This window comes from Pseudopodoces humilis, chromosome 1 (assembly GCF_049639895.1).
Source record: "Pseudopodoces humilis isolate 2021_Gansu_Grassland_sample_001 chromosome 1, ASM4963989v1, whole genome shotgun sequence".
NCBI classification, from domain to species: Eukaryota; Metazoa; Chordata; class Aves; order Passeriformes; family Paridae; genus Pseudopodoces; species Pseudopodoces humilis.
The window spans coordinates 24,463,453-24,482,569 of NC_142200.1; the positions used below are offsets into that span (position 1 = coordinate 24,463,453).

The following is a 19,117-nucleotide window of genomic DNA, read 5'->3' on the forward strand; positions in this document are numbered from 1 at the left end:
TTTTAACCACAGATTGCCCCACTGTAATCAGAAAATATGTGGATTGTGTCTTGAGTGGCTTGGAACTAGATCTGTACCCATAATTTTCCAAGAATGTATTTTCAAGACAGCACAGGACTTGGCTCAGTGCCCAAACAGAAGCTGTGATTAAGACAAAAGGAGACAATCTGGAAAACTGTGCCCACAAACTTACCAAAGACTGAGCTAGATCTAAGGTGAAGTGGCAAGAAAAGGGAAGAAATGGGTTGATTCCTACTTGCTGAAGACAGAGAGATGGGATTTGTTTTGAAATGAATGCTGGCTATTAAAGTGTCAGCATTATCTATCTGTGCTCATGGCATCAAATCTAATTTTCCTAGACAAAGTGAGACAAAAGTCTGAGTGAATAAATAAAATTTTAGTGAAGAAATATACACAAGCTTCAAAAATTTTCATCTTTCAAATTGAGTAAAAAAGACATTTAATTTTAAAAATACTTGTAGACCTCTGCCATAGGTTTTTCAGACTTTGCAACAAAATCGTTGTACGAACTGCCTAGTACATCCTTTGGTGTTTCTTTGAAGTTGTACCCTTCTGTATGTAGTCTACATCATTTTCTTAAGTGAAAAATAATGGAACTACCAACACTTTGTAGCTCATTCAAATTCAGTAGCCCAAACAGGCCTATTCCCAAAGTGTCTGTAGTACACTAAAACAATTCTGGCAGTAATACATTAATATTAAATTAATTGCTGCATTAGACTAAAGAGCTTCCACTGACTAGTTGGTGCCTGGGTAACCATTTTCTGAAAACCTAAAACCACTCAGCTCATGATATGATGAGTGAAACAAGGAGACCCTTTCACAGGAAAGAGACAGCATGTGGATCTTAACAGGAATGTAATTAACATCCACAATAGACATCTCTTTAAACTGCACATTCTACATGGTAACCTGTCCAGTCAGTCACTGTACTCAACCAAGATCAAACTAGAAATCCTAAATCTAAGTACATGAAGATCAAGCTTGCAATAGCATTGGCTTCTGATTCAAAAGAAGTATTTGCAAATGTTTTAATCAAGAATGTAATTTTAAGTTCAGCATTTCACATATTTAGATGATGCACTTACAGAAATAATTTGGAAATTATGCAGCAGAATTTAGCTCGATATTGCAGTGTACAAAGCAATCTTTGCCATCATATAATTTAAAATATTTTTTAAATCAGCAATAATATATTAATTGACCTGTTTGCCTCTTGTGTTTTTAGTTTCATTGCTAGTTTTGTGTAAAGATTCTTGATAGAACCTATGTGACAATATTATGAGCAATCAGTGGACTTTTTGTTTATCGATGCAAATTTCAACCTAAGTGAAACAAGCAATATTTGAGCTTTGCATATATATATATATATATATATATATACACAAACACTGAATCTTCCTTTTCTCATGGGAAACCATCAGTCTTGACATGATATTGAACACTGAAATGTTTTATATTCTAGAAAGGGTGTTTATTTGGATGCAAAATCCAAATAAATACAAAATGCTCTGAGTTGTTTTTTTTCAATGTCTACATAAAACCCCAAAAGATTAGCTCTAAAATGTGTATAGAGGCTGAAGTGAACGAATTAAAGGACCAAGTTATTTAACACAATACATTTTAAGAGTGGACAACTTAATTTCATTTTCAAAAACATTTCATTCTTATGTTTTTAAATATGTCACATTGCGGGGAAAATGTACAGGCAAATGCTGTAAGCTGTATAGCTAACTGGGAAAAAAAAGGGTGAAAAGAAAGGACTGATAGCACAACGTGAAGGTTTGGGCTTTTTTTCAGAATTACAGCAAAACCACACAAGGATTTTGCAACAAACTTGCAACACAACCACAAAATACCCCTTTTGCAAAGCAAGTTTCCTACATTGCAGTTAATTTTGCAGTGTTGTATTTTCTCAGAAACATGTGGAAAGAGAAATATATCTATACACAAATAAGGGGCAAATGCAACTATGTTCTTCCATTTTCAGATGCTGAGTAAAACTAGATGACACTTTCTTTTCCCTTGTAAAGTTAGATGTCACAGGCATTATTCCCTCACTGTTTTTCCTCTTCACCTTCAATTTTCCTTTTCCATTTGCAAAATAATAGCTGATGCTGCACTGTGCAGCTCAGCTGAAATGTGACAAACTATGTACAGGGAAAACAAAATGTAATAAGTTACATAACCTATGTGTAAACACAGCAATACCATAGGCTCAAGGCCAGTGTACTAGATTTGTTCTCCATATGCGAAGTTCCTTTCTACGTATTTAACGATGATCTCACATGCTATAAAGAATTAATTTCACTGGCTTGCTATACTTGCAACTCTCTTATCACACTTTATTAAACATTCTTATTCTTGCTTTGCCAACCCAAAGGCTGCCTAAGGCAAAGCAATTGGTTTTGTGAGTGGGAGGTGTTTTGGAGTGGACAGAGAAAAAAAATGTAAGCAAAAGTACCCGTCTTTGGATTTTGAGAATTTGAAGTAAACGTGTCCAGAGAGACATGCCAAAATTGCCTTTCACTCTCTAGATACATGTGAAAACTACCTTATATCTAATTAATATAATTTTCAGATAAAACTACAACCTCAGAAGAAAACTATTGTTAAAGCCTAGCTCTGGTGCTTTAGACTGAGATACTGAACCTTCTTAAGGCAAGTCATAAGTCTGAACAGACACCAGAAATATTTTTAAATATTTATATAGTAAAATTGCCCCTTTTTTATTATTCTTTTAAGTTGTACAGAGTAGATTTTTTTTTTTTTGGCATTTATTTTCATACAATTTACAGAGCAATTCAGAATCTTAAAAAAATCGGGAAAATTTTTCTTTGGAATATGTTCAAAGGCAAGGAACTTGTTTCAAATACATTAAAAATACAAGGGATAAGGGAATAGATTTCTTTCAAAGCATTTGCATGACCTCATTTATGATATCATCAGCACACCAAGGTGGAAATATTTCTTCATATCACTGCTGTTTTTTATTATTGCTCATAATGTATATTTTGATTATGCTTTGGCTGCACTACTTTAAACCAGTCATCTCTACAAGATGACAGTATTCCTATATGTAAGTATAGTCTCCATGGAAACACCATGAAAAAGAGGCTATTCACATTTTATATTAAGAACCATTTATGAAAAGGTTTTTAAATAATGAAAAAAAAAAAAAAGAACCATTTTTAATAGTCTAATAAGCCAACTGAAGACTCATAAAAATAGCTATGACACTTTTAGGTATGTGTCTACAAGATAAATGGATAAATTACTTGTGTTTATTACATGCTCTTAATTTTCATTCATAAATTGGTCATGTAAAAAACTTAACACATTAATTATCCATATTAAAAACTATCAAATTTATAAAATACTATGAAAAAAAGCATTCTCAAAGGCAACATCTTGTAATCAGGATATCACATTAACAAATTTTCCAAATAATAGGAAAAAATAAAGCACATAGTAGGGCACAAAGACATAGTCAGTGCTTTTTTTAAATTAGGTGTCCTAATTTAGTGGCTGACTGTTTGAAGTCTCACTATCAGTGCTATGTAAATATCACTTCATCAAGTAAATACAGTTTTATTATGAGCAAAATATAATTTTGACAGGTAACTAATAATGCCAAGAGATTACGCTCACAGCACTGAAACTCAGGGATTCCTGGAATAAGTTACCCTCAAGAAAATGTTTGTGACTTCTGTGTAATAAGATTATATAGCTTTGCTCTTTAAGGTTTCAGCCAAAAATATGTACTTTCCAAGGGCTGTAACCATGGCACTGGTGGTGGTGCATCACCTCCTGGCCTTGACCAAACCAGCCAGGTGGGGCTGTGTCCCTGCCAGTTCCAAGTGCTTTCACATGATGCAGGTGGGAAATCATAGTAACAGCAACATCCACTGTCCAGCTGAGGTGGGCAACAAAGGGTGATCAGACACCCCCTGACAGCCTTGGAACATTCCCTACCTGAACTGGAGCCCAAGTAGAACAGCACCATTGTTGCTGAAGTTTTGGAAACAATTTCCAAATGTTTTGGAAACTCCAGTAGTTGCCAGCATGGGTTGTGGCCAGGATGGAAACCAGCTGATGACTAAAGCAAATCACCTTGTGACCCTGCACACAACAGCCCTAAGGGAGGCCTTCTGAGCTCTTCTGGGCCGCAGTGGGCTGTGCCAACACCTCCCCCTCTGTGGGGCACCTCTCTTAGCCCCTCAAGTCTGCGATACTCAAAAGAGCATCACTTAGAGTGAGGCCAGGGCTGGTACACACACACACGCACACACACACTCACAGAGGCTCCTTGAGGTGCAACCCCAGCCTGCTGAGAAACACTCAGGCATTTGCCATGAGTACTTCCCCGAAGCCAAGGGGAATCTTTGATAAGCACCTTTACACTCACAGACAGCCAGGTATAAATCTCTGCCTGTGTGAATGTGAAATTATTATGGTATGAATGTTGTTATCATGAAACTGCAATTAAGTCACTGTTATATATATTTAAAAATCCCATTTAATCACTTCATAAATGTTAAATTATTCAGTGATGAAATTCTGTTAAACCCTTTTGCACACCTTATTTTTTCCATACCCTCTGCATCCTTACCTTTTTTCATCCTCAGTCTCTATGTAATCCATTTTAAATTGATAATAATGCAATTCTCCTATGAATGCTTCATCCTTGGAGTAAGAGAGTGAACCTTGCCACTGAACTCTGTTAAAGTCACACATTCATAAGTTCATATTAAGCTCATACCTGCTCTTTGCCAATACCTCTGATGGTGATGCTTTCAACAGCCTAATCGCTCATTTCCAACAATACTACATGAAATGTTGCATGCATTTTATAAAAATTACCTTAAAGCTGTCCACTTGCTGTGTTTATGGCAAAGTAGTATCATGCCATAAAATAATAAATAACATATTTAGAGTAATTTTTGCATAGGATATGCACAAATCATAGGTCATTTTCCTTTTACCACAAAGATGGTCAGATTTCATTCAGCAGCATACAAAGAAAATATGTTTAAATTACATTTATATTCCTTCCACATGCTGACCCAGAGAGAGATTTCTCTCCTTGTATGAGTATATAATGGCTCAGGATAATAAATGGAATTACTGGTGCCCTAACAAACGTATTTTAAATTAATAACTGTACCCATTCCTGCTAGTTCTCTATCAGGTTTTTCAAATCTCTTCTAACAAACAGTTAAAGCAATGTGAAGGTTCATCTTCTGTTCATTCACTCATGAGCATAGAAAATTCCATACTCTTACTCAGAGACAATACATATAATAAAATATTAGCTAATGAGGTAACCCAGCTCTTTCAGTGAACTCACATGAAAAAATGCCAGTGGTCCCGATATATATGGCATTTTCATTCCCAGCAGATACTTCACTTGTGAAGTCACAACGTGTGTAGCTGCTCCTGTTGTCATCGCGCTTATCACCGGTTCTGTTAACAAGAAAGTGGCACTGCCCAAGTGCAGCATAAACATTGCTACCTAAAAGGAAAAGGCAGGAGGATCAGCCATTATTATAAAATGCGGCATCTTAGTGATAGGACAATGAGCCAGAGTCCTTTTAATAAGTTACAAGATAAATGAGCTAAAGATACAAAGCAAAAGTCCTTTGGAAGACAAATATAGGTAAAAATGGAATCCACTGAAGTTCTGTGGGTTTACCTATTTTACTCCCTAATTTACCAGACTCTAACACTGGTTTAGTAACAAAAGCAGACTCAAAGAAACTCTAAGTATTCTCTCCTGCTCAAATACGTGAGCACAGTAAACACCATAAAAACATCAACTCAATGCTGCAACAAGGACAGGAACTCCAAAAGTGATGCTGGTTCTAGGACTCATTCCTGCTCCACTGCTGTGCAGCCTAAATGGGCCGAGAGCCATATCTTGGTCCAGCTTACTGATTGCCATAATGTCACTATCAGGATTCCCAACATTAGTAATTTCAACAGATACCAAATGTATGAGATTCTATAGAGACCCTTGTGGTGAGACCTCTAATCCAGGAATTTAAACTACAGCAGGATCTACAACTATTGCAGCTATTGTGGTGTTCTCCCTTTATCCGGGACTCTGAACAGTCTTTCCCTCCAAAGTCTGAGATTTGACAACTCTTAATTCTTTGAATAAAGTTGTTATATGACTACAGCTACTACTGTGATTTACGTAACACGATCCCCATTAAGTTACATTATCACCCCTCACAATGAGTTTTGCAGTTTCTTACTTCTATGATCTTTTGCATTTGCTGTTCTTCTGCCTGAGAAGTTGCATGCTCTTGGCACAGAGTTGTTTGTTACAATATGTTCTAAGAGGTTCATTTTGCGTTTACCATACTAAACATCATCATTTTGGAATATATCACAGTCACCCTTGCTTTTTTTTTATTGCATTTTTTTTTCCTGAAGCTAAAACTATCATTTTCAGATGTTATCATTCTTTAAGCCTGAACACCACTCATGTTCTCACCATAAAACTTACCTGTATACGGTGAGCTTTGAGCATAGTACCACAAAAGAAACAATAATATCAAAATAAGTGGCTTTTAATTTACCACAAAACCTCTAGTGAGCAATATCCTCTTCCATTTGAGAGGTTAAATCTGAGATTTTTCTTCTACATCCCACTAATAACATGTAAATTGCTCTTTAATATGAGCAATTGGAACATTGATTGCCATTCAAGATTGGACTCCAATAATGATAATTACTGCATACCCTCAGTCAGTAGTCATTTAGTTAGTCAGGCCTAAAACTGATAATTACTAATTTCAGATATTTTGTTTAGCTGTATGTTCTAACAGTGTGTCTACTAATATATTTAAAACATTGTTCACAGTAGCAAAGATCAATAAGAATTAAATTCTCCCTTTTCTAGTGGATTTTTGTTTGTTTTCCAAGATTGATTTCTATTGTCTGAATGTGAAATTTCTAACTGTGTAATAGCTTCGTTTCCAGGAAATTGGATGCTTATTTAGCCATGGAATCAAAACCACAGAGACAATTCTGTGTAGTACATAATATCACAGAGAAGTATTAGTTACTGTTAGCATTTGAGAGAAAGTTATTATTGTGAGTTACAGCAAAATGATTGCTAAACTTAGAAACTTCAGCACCACTCTCAGATCTACTTTTTGTTTTTTTTACTTTTTTTCTTTTAATCTTCAGGATTTTAAAAGGATGCTTCACAGGTACTAGCTAAAAACACATTTCAAACACAGATTTTATTAATTGCACGCAGCCGTAGGCTATGTAAAATACATGTAAAACATGAATATGTTTTCAGCTAGACAGTTTCTGCAGCCACTCAATTAAAAAAGCAACAACCTCCACTTGGTCCCCTCTCCTTACTGCAGAAGGTAGCTCAGGGCTTCCAGAAACAAAGACAGTACTTCATCAGCATGAACATCCTACTCCTTATTTACATGATAGTTAAATAAATCTGATATTCAGCCATACATCTTTCGTGGAGAAGATCTAAAAATGAAACAACCAGAAAACAGAACAGGAAACATTCTGGATGGGTGGAGGGTGTAATTTTCAGCATAAACTGGTGTGGGAACCTCATGTTTTCCTTGCAGTCATGAGTAATGTACAGAAACTTCTTGGATCATGAGGAAGAAAAAAAGTATTGAAACAAGCCTCCCAAATCTGGTTGCATGTGAGTTTTCCTGACAGATAAAATTATTAGCATTTACACAGGCCCAGACTGACTCTACAATTAACCCTCCATGCTGGGAAACAGCCATTTAAGCTTGGCTGCCACTGCATTTTGAATAAACACCATTTGAAACTGAGCTAAGCTGACAGCACACAATTGCACTACATTGCATTATGTCATAAAATCTTTCACCCAGTAACACTGACCAAACTGAAGAAAGTTCAATATTCTCAAGGAAATGTCTAACAAGCTGCTTTGTCTTGGCTATTTGTTTTGATGCTTATTTTTGCAGGTCTTCCATTTTATTTTCTGGTGTATTTTATGATTTCTTTTCATTCCTGATGCAGAAAAACTACAGAGAAAAGAGACAGAAAAGTGCAAGAACAGGAAAAAAAATGTAAAAAAATATTTTTTTCTTTTTATTTTTGTCATAATACTGTGATTTTCTTAAACTGTAAAAGAAACAAAATTTTCACATATTTTAGAATTGCATCCATAATTTTTAACAATTTAGACAAGAGTATATTTCAGGGAAAGGATATGCACAATGCTTTGAAAGGCACTGGGCTGTTGTTTATTTGTGTGGCATTTTCAGTACATAATACCATGTAAAAAGGCTCATTAAGAAGTAACTTTCTTGAGATGAATTTTGCTTTTGCCAGGTATACGTTCTTGAATAAATTCATGTAAATGAAATCAACACCTTTCAGAGAAAAGAAAAAAACAATATAAGAGAAAGTGAGGGAAATCAGCCTTGAGTTAATGCATAGTAAAGGAGAAAAGATCATGGAAACAAGGTATACAAGGAAGTGATTAGACAGAAGTGGTGGAAGGTGTGATTTCTAAACAAAAAAATAGAAAAGAAATAAATTTCAAATTGGAAGAAAACAATACAAAGGGAACCTTTTCTTGCAGTTGTCTTTACTGCTCCATAATTTTACTCTGACTAGTAGAAGAGAATGGGAATTTAGCCAGGAGAAGAAAAATGAGCAACTGCAAAAAGCAAAGCCCTCTATGTTCATTAATTCAGAACCTTTGGTTCTTGTCCACTTTCAATACTTTCTTCCCATGACAACATGCTTAGTTTATTATTATCATTATTATTATTATTATTAAAATTCCATTCATCATGTAGTCTATTTAACTTCATGGGCAGTAAAAATTTTTATCACTTAACAGGTCTTTGGAAATCACTAATGTCAAACTTCCAGTCCAGAGAAATTGAAAGACTGATATCATGTTACCTGCTGCACAGATTCAGCTTTGGAGAATGAATTTTAAACCCCTCAAAACTCCACTGTACTGCAGGGGTTTTACACTCTTACAGCAGACAAAGTGTGGTGCCCTTTCTGATCGTTTGTTGCATGGGCTGGGTAGATGAGGCCAGATATGGGGAACATCTCTTGAAGGGAAACAGAGCAGACTGTGAGCCTCTCATTTAGTACATTTTATCAGTTCTCTAAATTCAAGACTGCAAAAGTGAAGACATCTATGAACCCTCTGGAGACAGCAGTCAGACACAGTTCAACTTGGCTGAGTTGCCAATTTAAAACTCTCCATGGCCTGTTTCAATAGACATCTATCTGGTAGACCAGTAGCTTCTGGTCTTCTGAGCTGGAGCTCTTATGTTCATTCTGGGTGTCTTGAGAGTGTCTGGAAGCTTCTGACAATGTGCAGAGTGAACTTTCCCCATTCCAGGACCTGCAAAAGTATTTTCTATGGTCTTTCTGTACTAATATATACCGTGTTCTACCATAATTGTGGGAACCAGAACTCCCACCCAACCCACTTGTTTTGAAAATTCTATTTCAAAATACTAATACTATTACTACTACAAAGTACTACAACTACTGTAGTTTCCAAAATACAGAATATGAGCCTACAATAAGGTATTTCCACTGTAAAAGAAAAATGAACTTTTTTCCTGATTATCAGTGTATAATAGACTCATGTTTTTACCTCATGCAGAGCTATGTGTAACAGACTAGTGCACCATCATTTTTCCTACAGAGTAATAGAGATTTGGACAAGAATATTGCCTTATGAAAACACTCTTCTTATTCAAATGTGCTCCTTTGTTATTAAGCAAATTGATAATAGACTCTGTAAATTTGTTCTCCTGAAAACCAGAAACATTTTTATTTCCAACACTGTATATCAGCAACTAATAACATGTTAGTTTTTAAAATACAGTGGATGAAAAACTTACTAATAAAAATGTTACAAGACTGGAATGCAATAAGCAGCTATTTCTCCTTTACAGAATAGCCCAACTGAAGTTTATAACACTAAGGTCTTAAGAGAATTATGGTTTTTTTCCTAGGGTATATTTTTTTCCTCAGTTTGATCTGCAAGGAGCTTTCATCTATTTATTTAGAAAATCTTAATCTTGAATTTCAGTTTAGTATGCTGAGATTATTTTAGAGACACATATATTTATGCAAGCATTCTTGCACATATAATATATTAATACGGGAAAAAAATATCCTACCCAAAAGCTCTCTTGAGGAATTTTTAATGTTATAAAGGCAGCATCCAATTTTAATTACAAAATTACTCCAGAGGTGTTTGCTATGTTCCATCATTTTCTCTTCCCATCAAAACCTCTGAAGTATTGAATATCAGGGAAGAATTTTATTAACTTGTTGTCCATGCCCTGTTTATCTTTATAGAGTAGCAGCTACACAAACATAAAAAAAATCTTCATTATGCCTTCCATTCTGCTTTTAAAAATGAAATAATGAATGCATTATATTAAACAGTTTTGGCAATTACAGTTTTTATTTTATGTTTGCTTATTTTCTATTTCAATACTATTTTATCTCCATCAGAATGCCTCTTAAGATAACTGAGTATCTTTCCTCTTATGAACACTTCTTCAAACATTCAATTTCAGAAGTAGTTTAGGACTCTGAAATTTATTACTCTGAGAAAAACTTAAGCAGCTAAGCCCCAAATTTCAATTGTGTTAATCTCTACCTATCCTTGTCTTATGATTAGGAAACAGTTCTAATTTATTTCTTGTCTAGATATCACGAAATTCACAAAGCCTGCTCAGAGTTTGCCTCACACACAAATGCACAGTTGTGGTCTTCACTAAACACAAACTAGACAACAGCAGCTCATCTCAAAAACATCTCCCCATCCCACCTTCCCTCCATTACTCACTATTTTGTATGTTTACCTTTTATTTTAACTATTTTAATAAATATTTTAACTTTTATTTTTTAATTGTTTGCTGATTAGAGTACTTAGCCAGGCTACTGGAAAAATAACATCAAATTGTTTTTTAGGCCAAGGGTGTTCAGCTCTTTACCTATTCTTCCCAAGAAGAAAACAGCTGTTTTGGCAAGGACTTCTCATCCTTCATCTGGAGGCTATGGATCCAAGGTATGGATTAGTCACAGCATCTCTTGTTTTTGTGCAATTAGTGGCTGATTAGGGAACTGCATTTTGAGTGTTTTTCAGAAAAAATAAAGTCTTATAATAAATAGCATAACTCAGATCTGCTCCCTTCCCAGAGCATTACCATCCCAAATACCAACTACACAGAAGATACAACTTTTTTTGTATTTCAGGACATCTTCAATGAAAAGCTGTTGCCTCAAAATACATCACACAATTCTTCTTGTCCCAGAACACATATTAACTCCAGGCTGGTAGTTAATTTTTAATCAAATCTGATAAATAGAAGAAGGTGATTGACTTAGCTCTTCATGAAGAGCAAGTTGTGCCCTGTTACCTTATCTGGGGTTTGCAGCAACTATTAGTCAGGAGACTGGAATCATGATGAGAAACATAGATTCCCACACTTAACAGCACCTGGGAAGATGGCAAAGTTTATTCTCAGCCTGGATCTGGACTTTCACCTGTGTATCACAGCCTCAAGGCATTTCTTTAGGAAATAAGTATTTCACTCTGGTCTCTAACCATTAAACTCACATAAAGGACTAATGGCAGCATGACAAGCACCAGCTGTGCTAGTATGATTCCAATGGAAGTGACATTATTGACCTGGGAGAGGAGCCCATGCACGTGGTACCTTTCCCTGCCAGACCTGCTCTGAAGATGCAGAGAGGATTTACCACCTCTTCTCATTCCAATCAGGATTAAACAGGAACATAGGCTGAGATAAATTAGCTGATACAGTTGAAGGTATATGAAAAAGCAGAACTTTTCAGGATGAAAGAGTAAGAGGTCTAGAGGACTCACACATCTAATGGGATTCTGAGCCACCAAGGAAAATAATTTCTGCATTGGATTTCGAAGTTACATCAAATTAATGCAGGCACCAGCCTCCCATGTGAGGCATTTTGGCCTCTCTGGGGACGATGCAGGACATTTCCAAGCTGTGAGCACAGGACTCCTGCATGAAGGGCTGCATTCATGCTCTGCTGTTGCAAGAACCCTGCATAAGATGCAGTGCTGTGCTGCACACGCTGATGCATCGGGACAGCACATGCTGGCACAGCCCCGTGCAATCTGCATCAGCTCTGCTTTCTGTGCTGTCTGTAGGCTGTCCCTCATGCTCCTACCCCAAACCATATTCCAATAAAAGAATTATAAAAATGCAACAGAAATAACAATGCTTCTTGATATTTCCTACTGACTAACATAAGTACATGCCCTGTTTCCTGCCAAGCACGTAGGCTGCTGAAGATCCCATTCTGGGCTCCTTTGCTCATCCTCTGCACAGGAGAGGGATCCAAAGCACCAAGTGGAGGGGTCTAGGTCTCTTTCAGGAGCCCAGGTACCTAGGAGGTGTTTCAATGTCACATGCTGGGACATTACTTCTATTTTAATATTTACAAGGAAAGAGGGAAGCCTTCATTGAAGACCTAAGCAATTGGCAATGGATAAAGAAACTTGGCCCTTTTAGCCAGAATAAAAAAAAAAAAAAAAAAGAATAAATTTAAAAGCCCTCTGATCTGAAGACATCTGTTTTACTATTTCACTTTAATGATGGGTGTGTGAACTCTAAAGAGAATTTAAAGTTTTCCCTACTGTTTTTAATTATTGGATATTGTATAGTATTGCTTTTCAAGCCAAGGGTAACAGAAAGCCACAGGAATATGTCAGTGCTTACCAGGAGCTGATTCATGTTTGTTTCTGAAGGAGAAGAAAAGGGGACACCAACTGCAAGTGAATATTATAGTAGAGCTGACTGAATGTGGTTTTGCTTCATATAGTAAAACACTGGGAGCATGTATACAGATAATTACTACATCTCAACAAAAGAGTAGCAAATTCTTAAAGCACATTAATTTAATCATTTATGACCATTGAAGCAGATGTTTTCATTAGTTTTTCTCAGAGAAGTATGAAAAGTATTGCAAATGTTGTAGCTGTCACAAAGGCAGTACATCAGCAGCACACAGAAAATGTGATCACCACCAACCTGAATGATTCCTCCTAGAAATGAAACTGCTGCTGCAACTCCAATCCTCTGCATTTCAAATTCTGACAAACCCAAAATTCTTGAATTGTTGTTTGCAGTGAAATTAGTTCTGGCTGAAGGAACAAGACGCTCAACTGCATTGGCAGATATTAAGGAAGTCAGAGCAAAAGTTCCTGCAAAAAAAGCCACACATTAATCACTAATAATTGTATATCTGTCTGTACTCATCACTCATGGTCTTTTTTTCAAAATGGCCATTATGAGTAAAAGTGCCATTTTGTATATACCTGTCATCATAAGAACAATTTTTAAGGTAATTTTTCCATGTAACACACATTTCTTCCCATAAAATACCATTTATACAGGCAAATTAAATGTAAATCTTTTTTTTTAGCACATTTGTTAAGACAGGTTTACAAAAGAGATTCAAATACAATAATTTACAATGATTTCAAGTTATCAGAAATGCTTTTAATGTGATGAAGCAGCTATTTGTCTGAGAATCCCAAGTGTTCACCATTCAAACTTCTAGGGCAATTAATTCTCATTATATATATAGTACCTAGCCCATTAAATAGCACCTAGCACTCTAATAAATGGAGGCAAATTATGAGAAAAACATTTATTTGCTGAGAGAGGTAAAGCACATTTAATGACACATAAATGAGGATGACAATTCAACATAAAAAGACACAAACATGCAGAGCTATTAGAGCATATCTTGCCATGTCAGACTAGTGGCCCATCTTGCCCAGTACTCTGCCTCCAGCTGTGACAGTCAGAGGTGTTACCTGGGGAAAGCACACAAGCCTGGCCATTTTCTGTGGGCCATTGCCCTTATTGCCAGCATCCATAGCTGTTGTGCTAGAGTGGCCCTTTCTGATTTTGTTTGTGAAATCCAGCATTCACGCATTTGTCAAAGGTTTGTCTGAACCTGCTTGAAATTTCTCCTTCCACAATGTCTTCTGAGAGCAGGTTGCAGAAGTTCAGCATCTGGTGGACTGTTTTCTTTAATCTATACTTTAAAGGTCTTTTAAAGCAATTTCTCTCTGAATTCGTTTTTTTCTACTGCTGCAAGACCTGGTGAACACAGTCCTGCCCTCACCTTGCCCTTCACAGAGTAAAGCTCACAGCATGAATTGCTCAGGAACCCACCAGGGATACCACCACCCTGAAAAATGACCATGAGGTCCAGCCTTTTTCTTCATATCTTTCAACCTGCTAATAATTAATAAAAGGACTTTTCTTCTATCACAAGGACAACTTAGTTTCTTTAGTAACCTTTGGTGTGGAACCTTATCAGTACCTGTTTGACCATTCTGATATCTTATATTCAAAGTATTTCCCTTCTCCATGCACTTGTTGACATTCATACGGTAGTCTAGAAGGTAGTGAGGTAGGATTTTCCTTTACAGAAGCCACATTAACTCCTCTCCAATAGGTCTGATTATACATATCTTTTTTTGCCCCATCCCTGGAAGTTTCAAGGCCAGGTTGGATGTGACTCTGAGCAACCTGACCTAGTGGAAGGTGTCCCTGACCATGGCAGAGGGGTTGGAAAATATTTAAGGTTCCTTCCAAACCTGGCCATTCTATGGTTGTAAGATGTTTGCATAAAATTAAATTTGAAAACAGCTTCCATAAAATTCTATCTTAAATCAAAGACTTGTGCTATTTATGGCAGATGAAGATGTCTCAGGATGGCTAAAAATCAATTATGTTAACAAAAGTCAAGACAAAGGTACATGTTTGTTGCTCAGGTGAGAAATCTTTTGAAGTAGATCAGCTATCTCAAAGAAGAGACATTTCAAATGAATAAAAGCTAACAGAGCAGGGCCATTGATGGATTTTTCATTTCATACTAATATGACTGCCTTCTCTAACAAAGGACACTTTTACAGCCTGTGTACTTATGGAGAGCGTCAGAGATCTTACAGAAAATTCTGGTAAGTGAGGAGATTGTCTCCAGTGTGCATAAGGAATGTGGAGTATTTGAGACAGGCAGTATAGCTCCTACACACTCAGCTACACACCATGATGCCTTAACTGAGACTGGGGGAACAAGTGCCTGAGACCTTCCTTCTGAAAAGACCAACAGTATATGTCACTCAAATTTATTAATTAAAAAAAATTCCTTGTGTGCAAGAAAACACTTTTGTTGCCTTTTTTTGGATTGAGATTAAATTTGGAAATAGAATTATGAATGGAAAGAATTTCCACACCAAGGACCATGCAGAAAACTGCAGACATGAAGCTGTGGAACTCAGCAAGTCATTCTCTGAACAGTATTCTCTCCCAATGATAAAACATCAGACTTAACAGCTTGTACTCACCTATTTTGTCATCTGTTTTCATTACTAGAATCTCTGTCAGCCAGATGCTTACTTATCTACTTTCCTACATATGATGGATTCTTGTCTTCTTAATAATCTTACACCAATAAACTTCTGACAATACATTTCTAATTTTTTTTAGTTTTGAAAGTGCTTTTTAATATAGGCTAAAGTTTTAATCTATCTGTATTCAAGAGTAAAATTTTTTTTCCATATTCTAAATTTCCACCTTTTTTTGGAATGCTTCCCTTTTAACATGAGTTGAGTACAGTCCCTTACTCATTACAACATTTGGACACTAAGATATCCACAGATTCTTTTTGGACATCAAAAGGCTCAAATACTTTCTGTACATCTAGGGGGGGGGGAAAACCTTTCAGCTTTTATTTTTCTCTAAGACAATTTATAGCTGTTCAGAATTTTATTTTTTTATAAAGTAACTGAATATTTTTGATCAAAAAGGGTGCTCGAAATGTGTTGCTAACTTCTTAGTAGAACATTACATACACTTGTGCAATCAGACTCCACAGAGTTCATTTTGAATATGGTTACCCAGAACCACCTTTTCTCCTTTCAGGAGATTTTCTCCTCTTCAAGGAAGAGATACTTCCTTCCTGTTTAAATCTGACAGCCACAGGGGCTGCTTCCCTTACCCTTCCCTTCCCTTTACCCAGCCATGCTGTGCATTGCTACTGGGCCTATCTCACCCTTCTTGCAAATTTCAGGGGCCATCACTGCCCACTTCTATGCAGCAAAGAATTTGTGGTTCAGTCTAATGAGTATTATTCCCAGCTGCCCTCTATAATTTGATATCTTTGGGCTCAGAAACAGATCATTCATCAACCTACTGGGAGAACAAAGCCATTCAATTCTTCAGCTGCTGTGGCTCTGCTGAGGGTAAACAAGTAACTAAGGGTAAACTCATAACTACCAGCAGAGTAGCCAGGCAGCACTTTTCACTGCCTACCCAACTACCCTGTGAGAGGACAGGAGTCCTCATTGGGAGAATCTCTAGCTTTAATGCAATATCAGGTAATGTGCTCAGAAGGTCGTTTTTGTTTTTCTTTTCCTGAGAAATGCAGGATTTGTGTTTTAGACAGGTGACAGGTAATGTGTGTTTTCTATGGTTTAAGAGTCAGTCAAAGCTTTTTCATTTCCATTTACATACATCTTATTGGCAGAGACCTTTGTTAAACTCTTAGCCTGAAGCAGATTTCTAAAGCAGATTTAAAATACAAAAGCTCTTACTAAATTACATTTACAAAGGAAGTGTCAATGCAATATTAAATTATAATGGCAGGAGTAACTCCAATATTTTTTTAATGAGGCTCTTTAAAGTACTTAAACTGACAAAAAATAGTTGTAAAGAGAAGCACAAAAACATCTTATTTCTATTTAATCATAGATAATTTTCCTTCCATTAACCTTTACACAAGAATAAATTTCAGTATCCAGTTCCTTATTTTTGAAAATGACTTTAGCAAAGAGACACTTACCTGTTGCAACATGACGTCCCATTCCAAATACGGCATAAATAATGACAGGGAAGAAAGATCCATATAAACCAAAAACTGGATGAACCGAAGACAGAACAGCAAAGGCCAGCCCTATAGAAAGTTAAAGAGAATTACTTCACAGTATGAAGAAAAAACTGTACTGTTTGCTTTGTTATTTTTTATTTTTATGAGGAAATGTCTACAATTTTATTAAGAGCAGGAAAAAACTTGCCTTCCTTTATTAAAACATAGAGTGTGAGTGAACTACTGTACAATAAGGATCAGAAATTTTCATTTCATCATCAAAATCCGCATATCCTACCATGTTTCCATCATGTCTCCATCAGTGGTTCCAAGACTCTTCCAATCGCCAGGCCTCACAGGAAGAGGCAGCATTGTTTCACCCCCACCCTACAAACATGGGTTTGAGACTTCCAGGTCTCCAGGCAGTGGGATGGTCATTTCTTACAAATGTTTCAAAACTTGTAATTTTGGTTTGGATGGAGCCCCTTCAGTCTGCTTTCTTCTAATTTCTTAAACAAAAAAATATTCCAGAGTTCATCCTCTTTTAGGTGCCTGGAGTTTTTAAGCCTTTAGATATTAACATTTCTTTCATCGTGTGAAGCTGACTGTTCAAAAACAGAAAGTATTTGACTTTCACGTTGAGATGGAGAATGAACGGAATTGGTTCAGGTTTAACTTTATAGACTTACTAATTACCTTTACTGCTTAGCCATAAAGAATAGCATCCACCCTTTTCTTAGAAAGTCTTGGAGAGGAACTCAACTTTCAACAGAGACAGTCCTGCAAAGCAGGAGATTTGGTTGCTTTTGAGCTTGAGATACCTAAGATTGCAAGTCAGACTGCACTGGCTTCTTGCAAGTCATCAGCAGGAGACTCCCAGATCAGCAGGCTCTGTGCCCATTTCACAGCCCTTACTACTGGAAATGAGAGTAGGAGAACTTGCCTTGCACAGTTGCTCCATAAATTTTGGTGAATACCTCATCATGCACTCTGGAAGAAGGGACTGGCCTGTGTAACACACAAGATGCTTTTCTGAAGTCCATCTTCAACCTGAGTGTGTTCACAAGCCTAGGACAGACCTGTGTGTGCTGGGAGAGTGGCCAGGTGTGCTCTGTGACAGAGGAGATTCAGATCTGTGGAATAGAGTTGCCTTCTGTGTACATGAGAAATCCCCAAAGAAAACTAAATCTGTAGGATTAATTGTTCTCACCAAGCTTTCCTAACTGCTCCAGAAAGCAGCTCTTTACAAGCAGTTCTTTCTTTACCTGAAAGGGTGGTGTTATGGGGCTGAATGGAGAGGGCCAAAGAGTGTCTTTGTTTATGGGCTTTCAGAGACTATTCTGAACATTTTTATTCAAAATCATTTAAGTCTGTAACAAAGTGCACATTGTGGGGGGAGGCAAAAGAATGCAAAAAAAAATCAGAAGTGTCAAGTTCTCAATGAAGCAGTTCAGCCATTCTTAGAAAAACCTCACAGTGAAGATTTTGCTGAGGTGAATCCTACATGGATCAATTTCATCCATATTGTGCTCAGCAAAGTAGCACTATCAAGTATGACTTGGAGAAGAGATATTTTAAAATGTGTTTAGTTTTAAAGTTCTTTTAAACAGAAATGGACATGGATGTTATTGAGCCTTGTAATTAGTGCATCCACTGATAATCACTTCTACATGTTTCTCTTAGCACAGCTATTTTTTTATCATAAACCAGAAGAAAGCCCTTTGAAATTGTAGTGCAACGTCCACGTTCACATGATCAATAGAGGTAAAAGAAGATTCTGACCCAAGAGAAACACTGAAGGGTGTGCCTGAGGAGAATAAAAACAGCACAGGAGAGAACTGCATGACCCTATCCAGACAAAATAGAGCATGGAGTGGGTGGGGGGAAATGGAGAATAGGAGAAAGAAATGTTTAAAGCTTGTTTAACACTGTAAAGCCCTTCCATTATAACCATTCTATGAAGAAAATTAAAAGGAAACAAAAAATTTGGAATTAATTCACTAGTTGAATACTACTCACATACATTCTAGCCTTGCAATAAAGCATTATGCTAGGCTAATTTATTTTACTCTCCAAAAAGTAAAGTATTCAGAAAAATCAGTATAACTTCAGTCTCATTTTAATTATAACAATTGAAATGAAGTGACCTGTC

General features: G+C 36.5%; 1 protein-coding gene across 1 annotated transcript in view; it reads right to left on the reverse strand.

Moving 5' to 3' along the window:
* The window catches only part of SLC26A7 (solute carrier family 26 member 7), a 66,846-nt gene that overhangs the window by 36,423 nt on the left and 11,306 nt on the right, over positions 1-19,117 (reverse strand). Inside the window, exons 2-4 of the mRNA XM_088056089.1 lie at positions 16,942-17,052; positions 13,113-13,285; positions 5,372-5,536 (exon numbers count right to left, since the gene is read on the reverse strand). Of these exons, the coding sequence (XP_087912215.1) occupies positions 5,372-5,536; positions 13,113-13,285; positions 16,942-17,052 (449 nt within the window). The remainder of the gene's footprint in view (positions 1-5,371; positions 5,537-13,112; positions 13,286-16,941; positions 17,053-19,117) is intronic.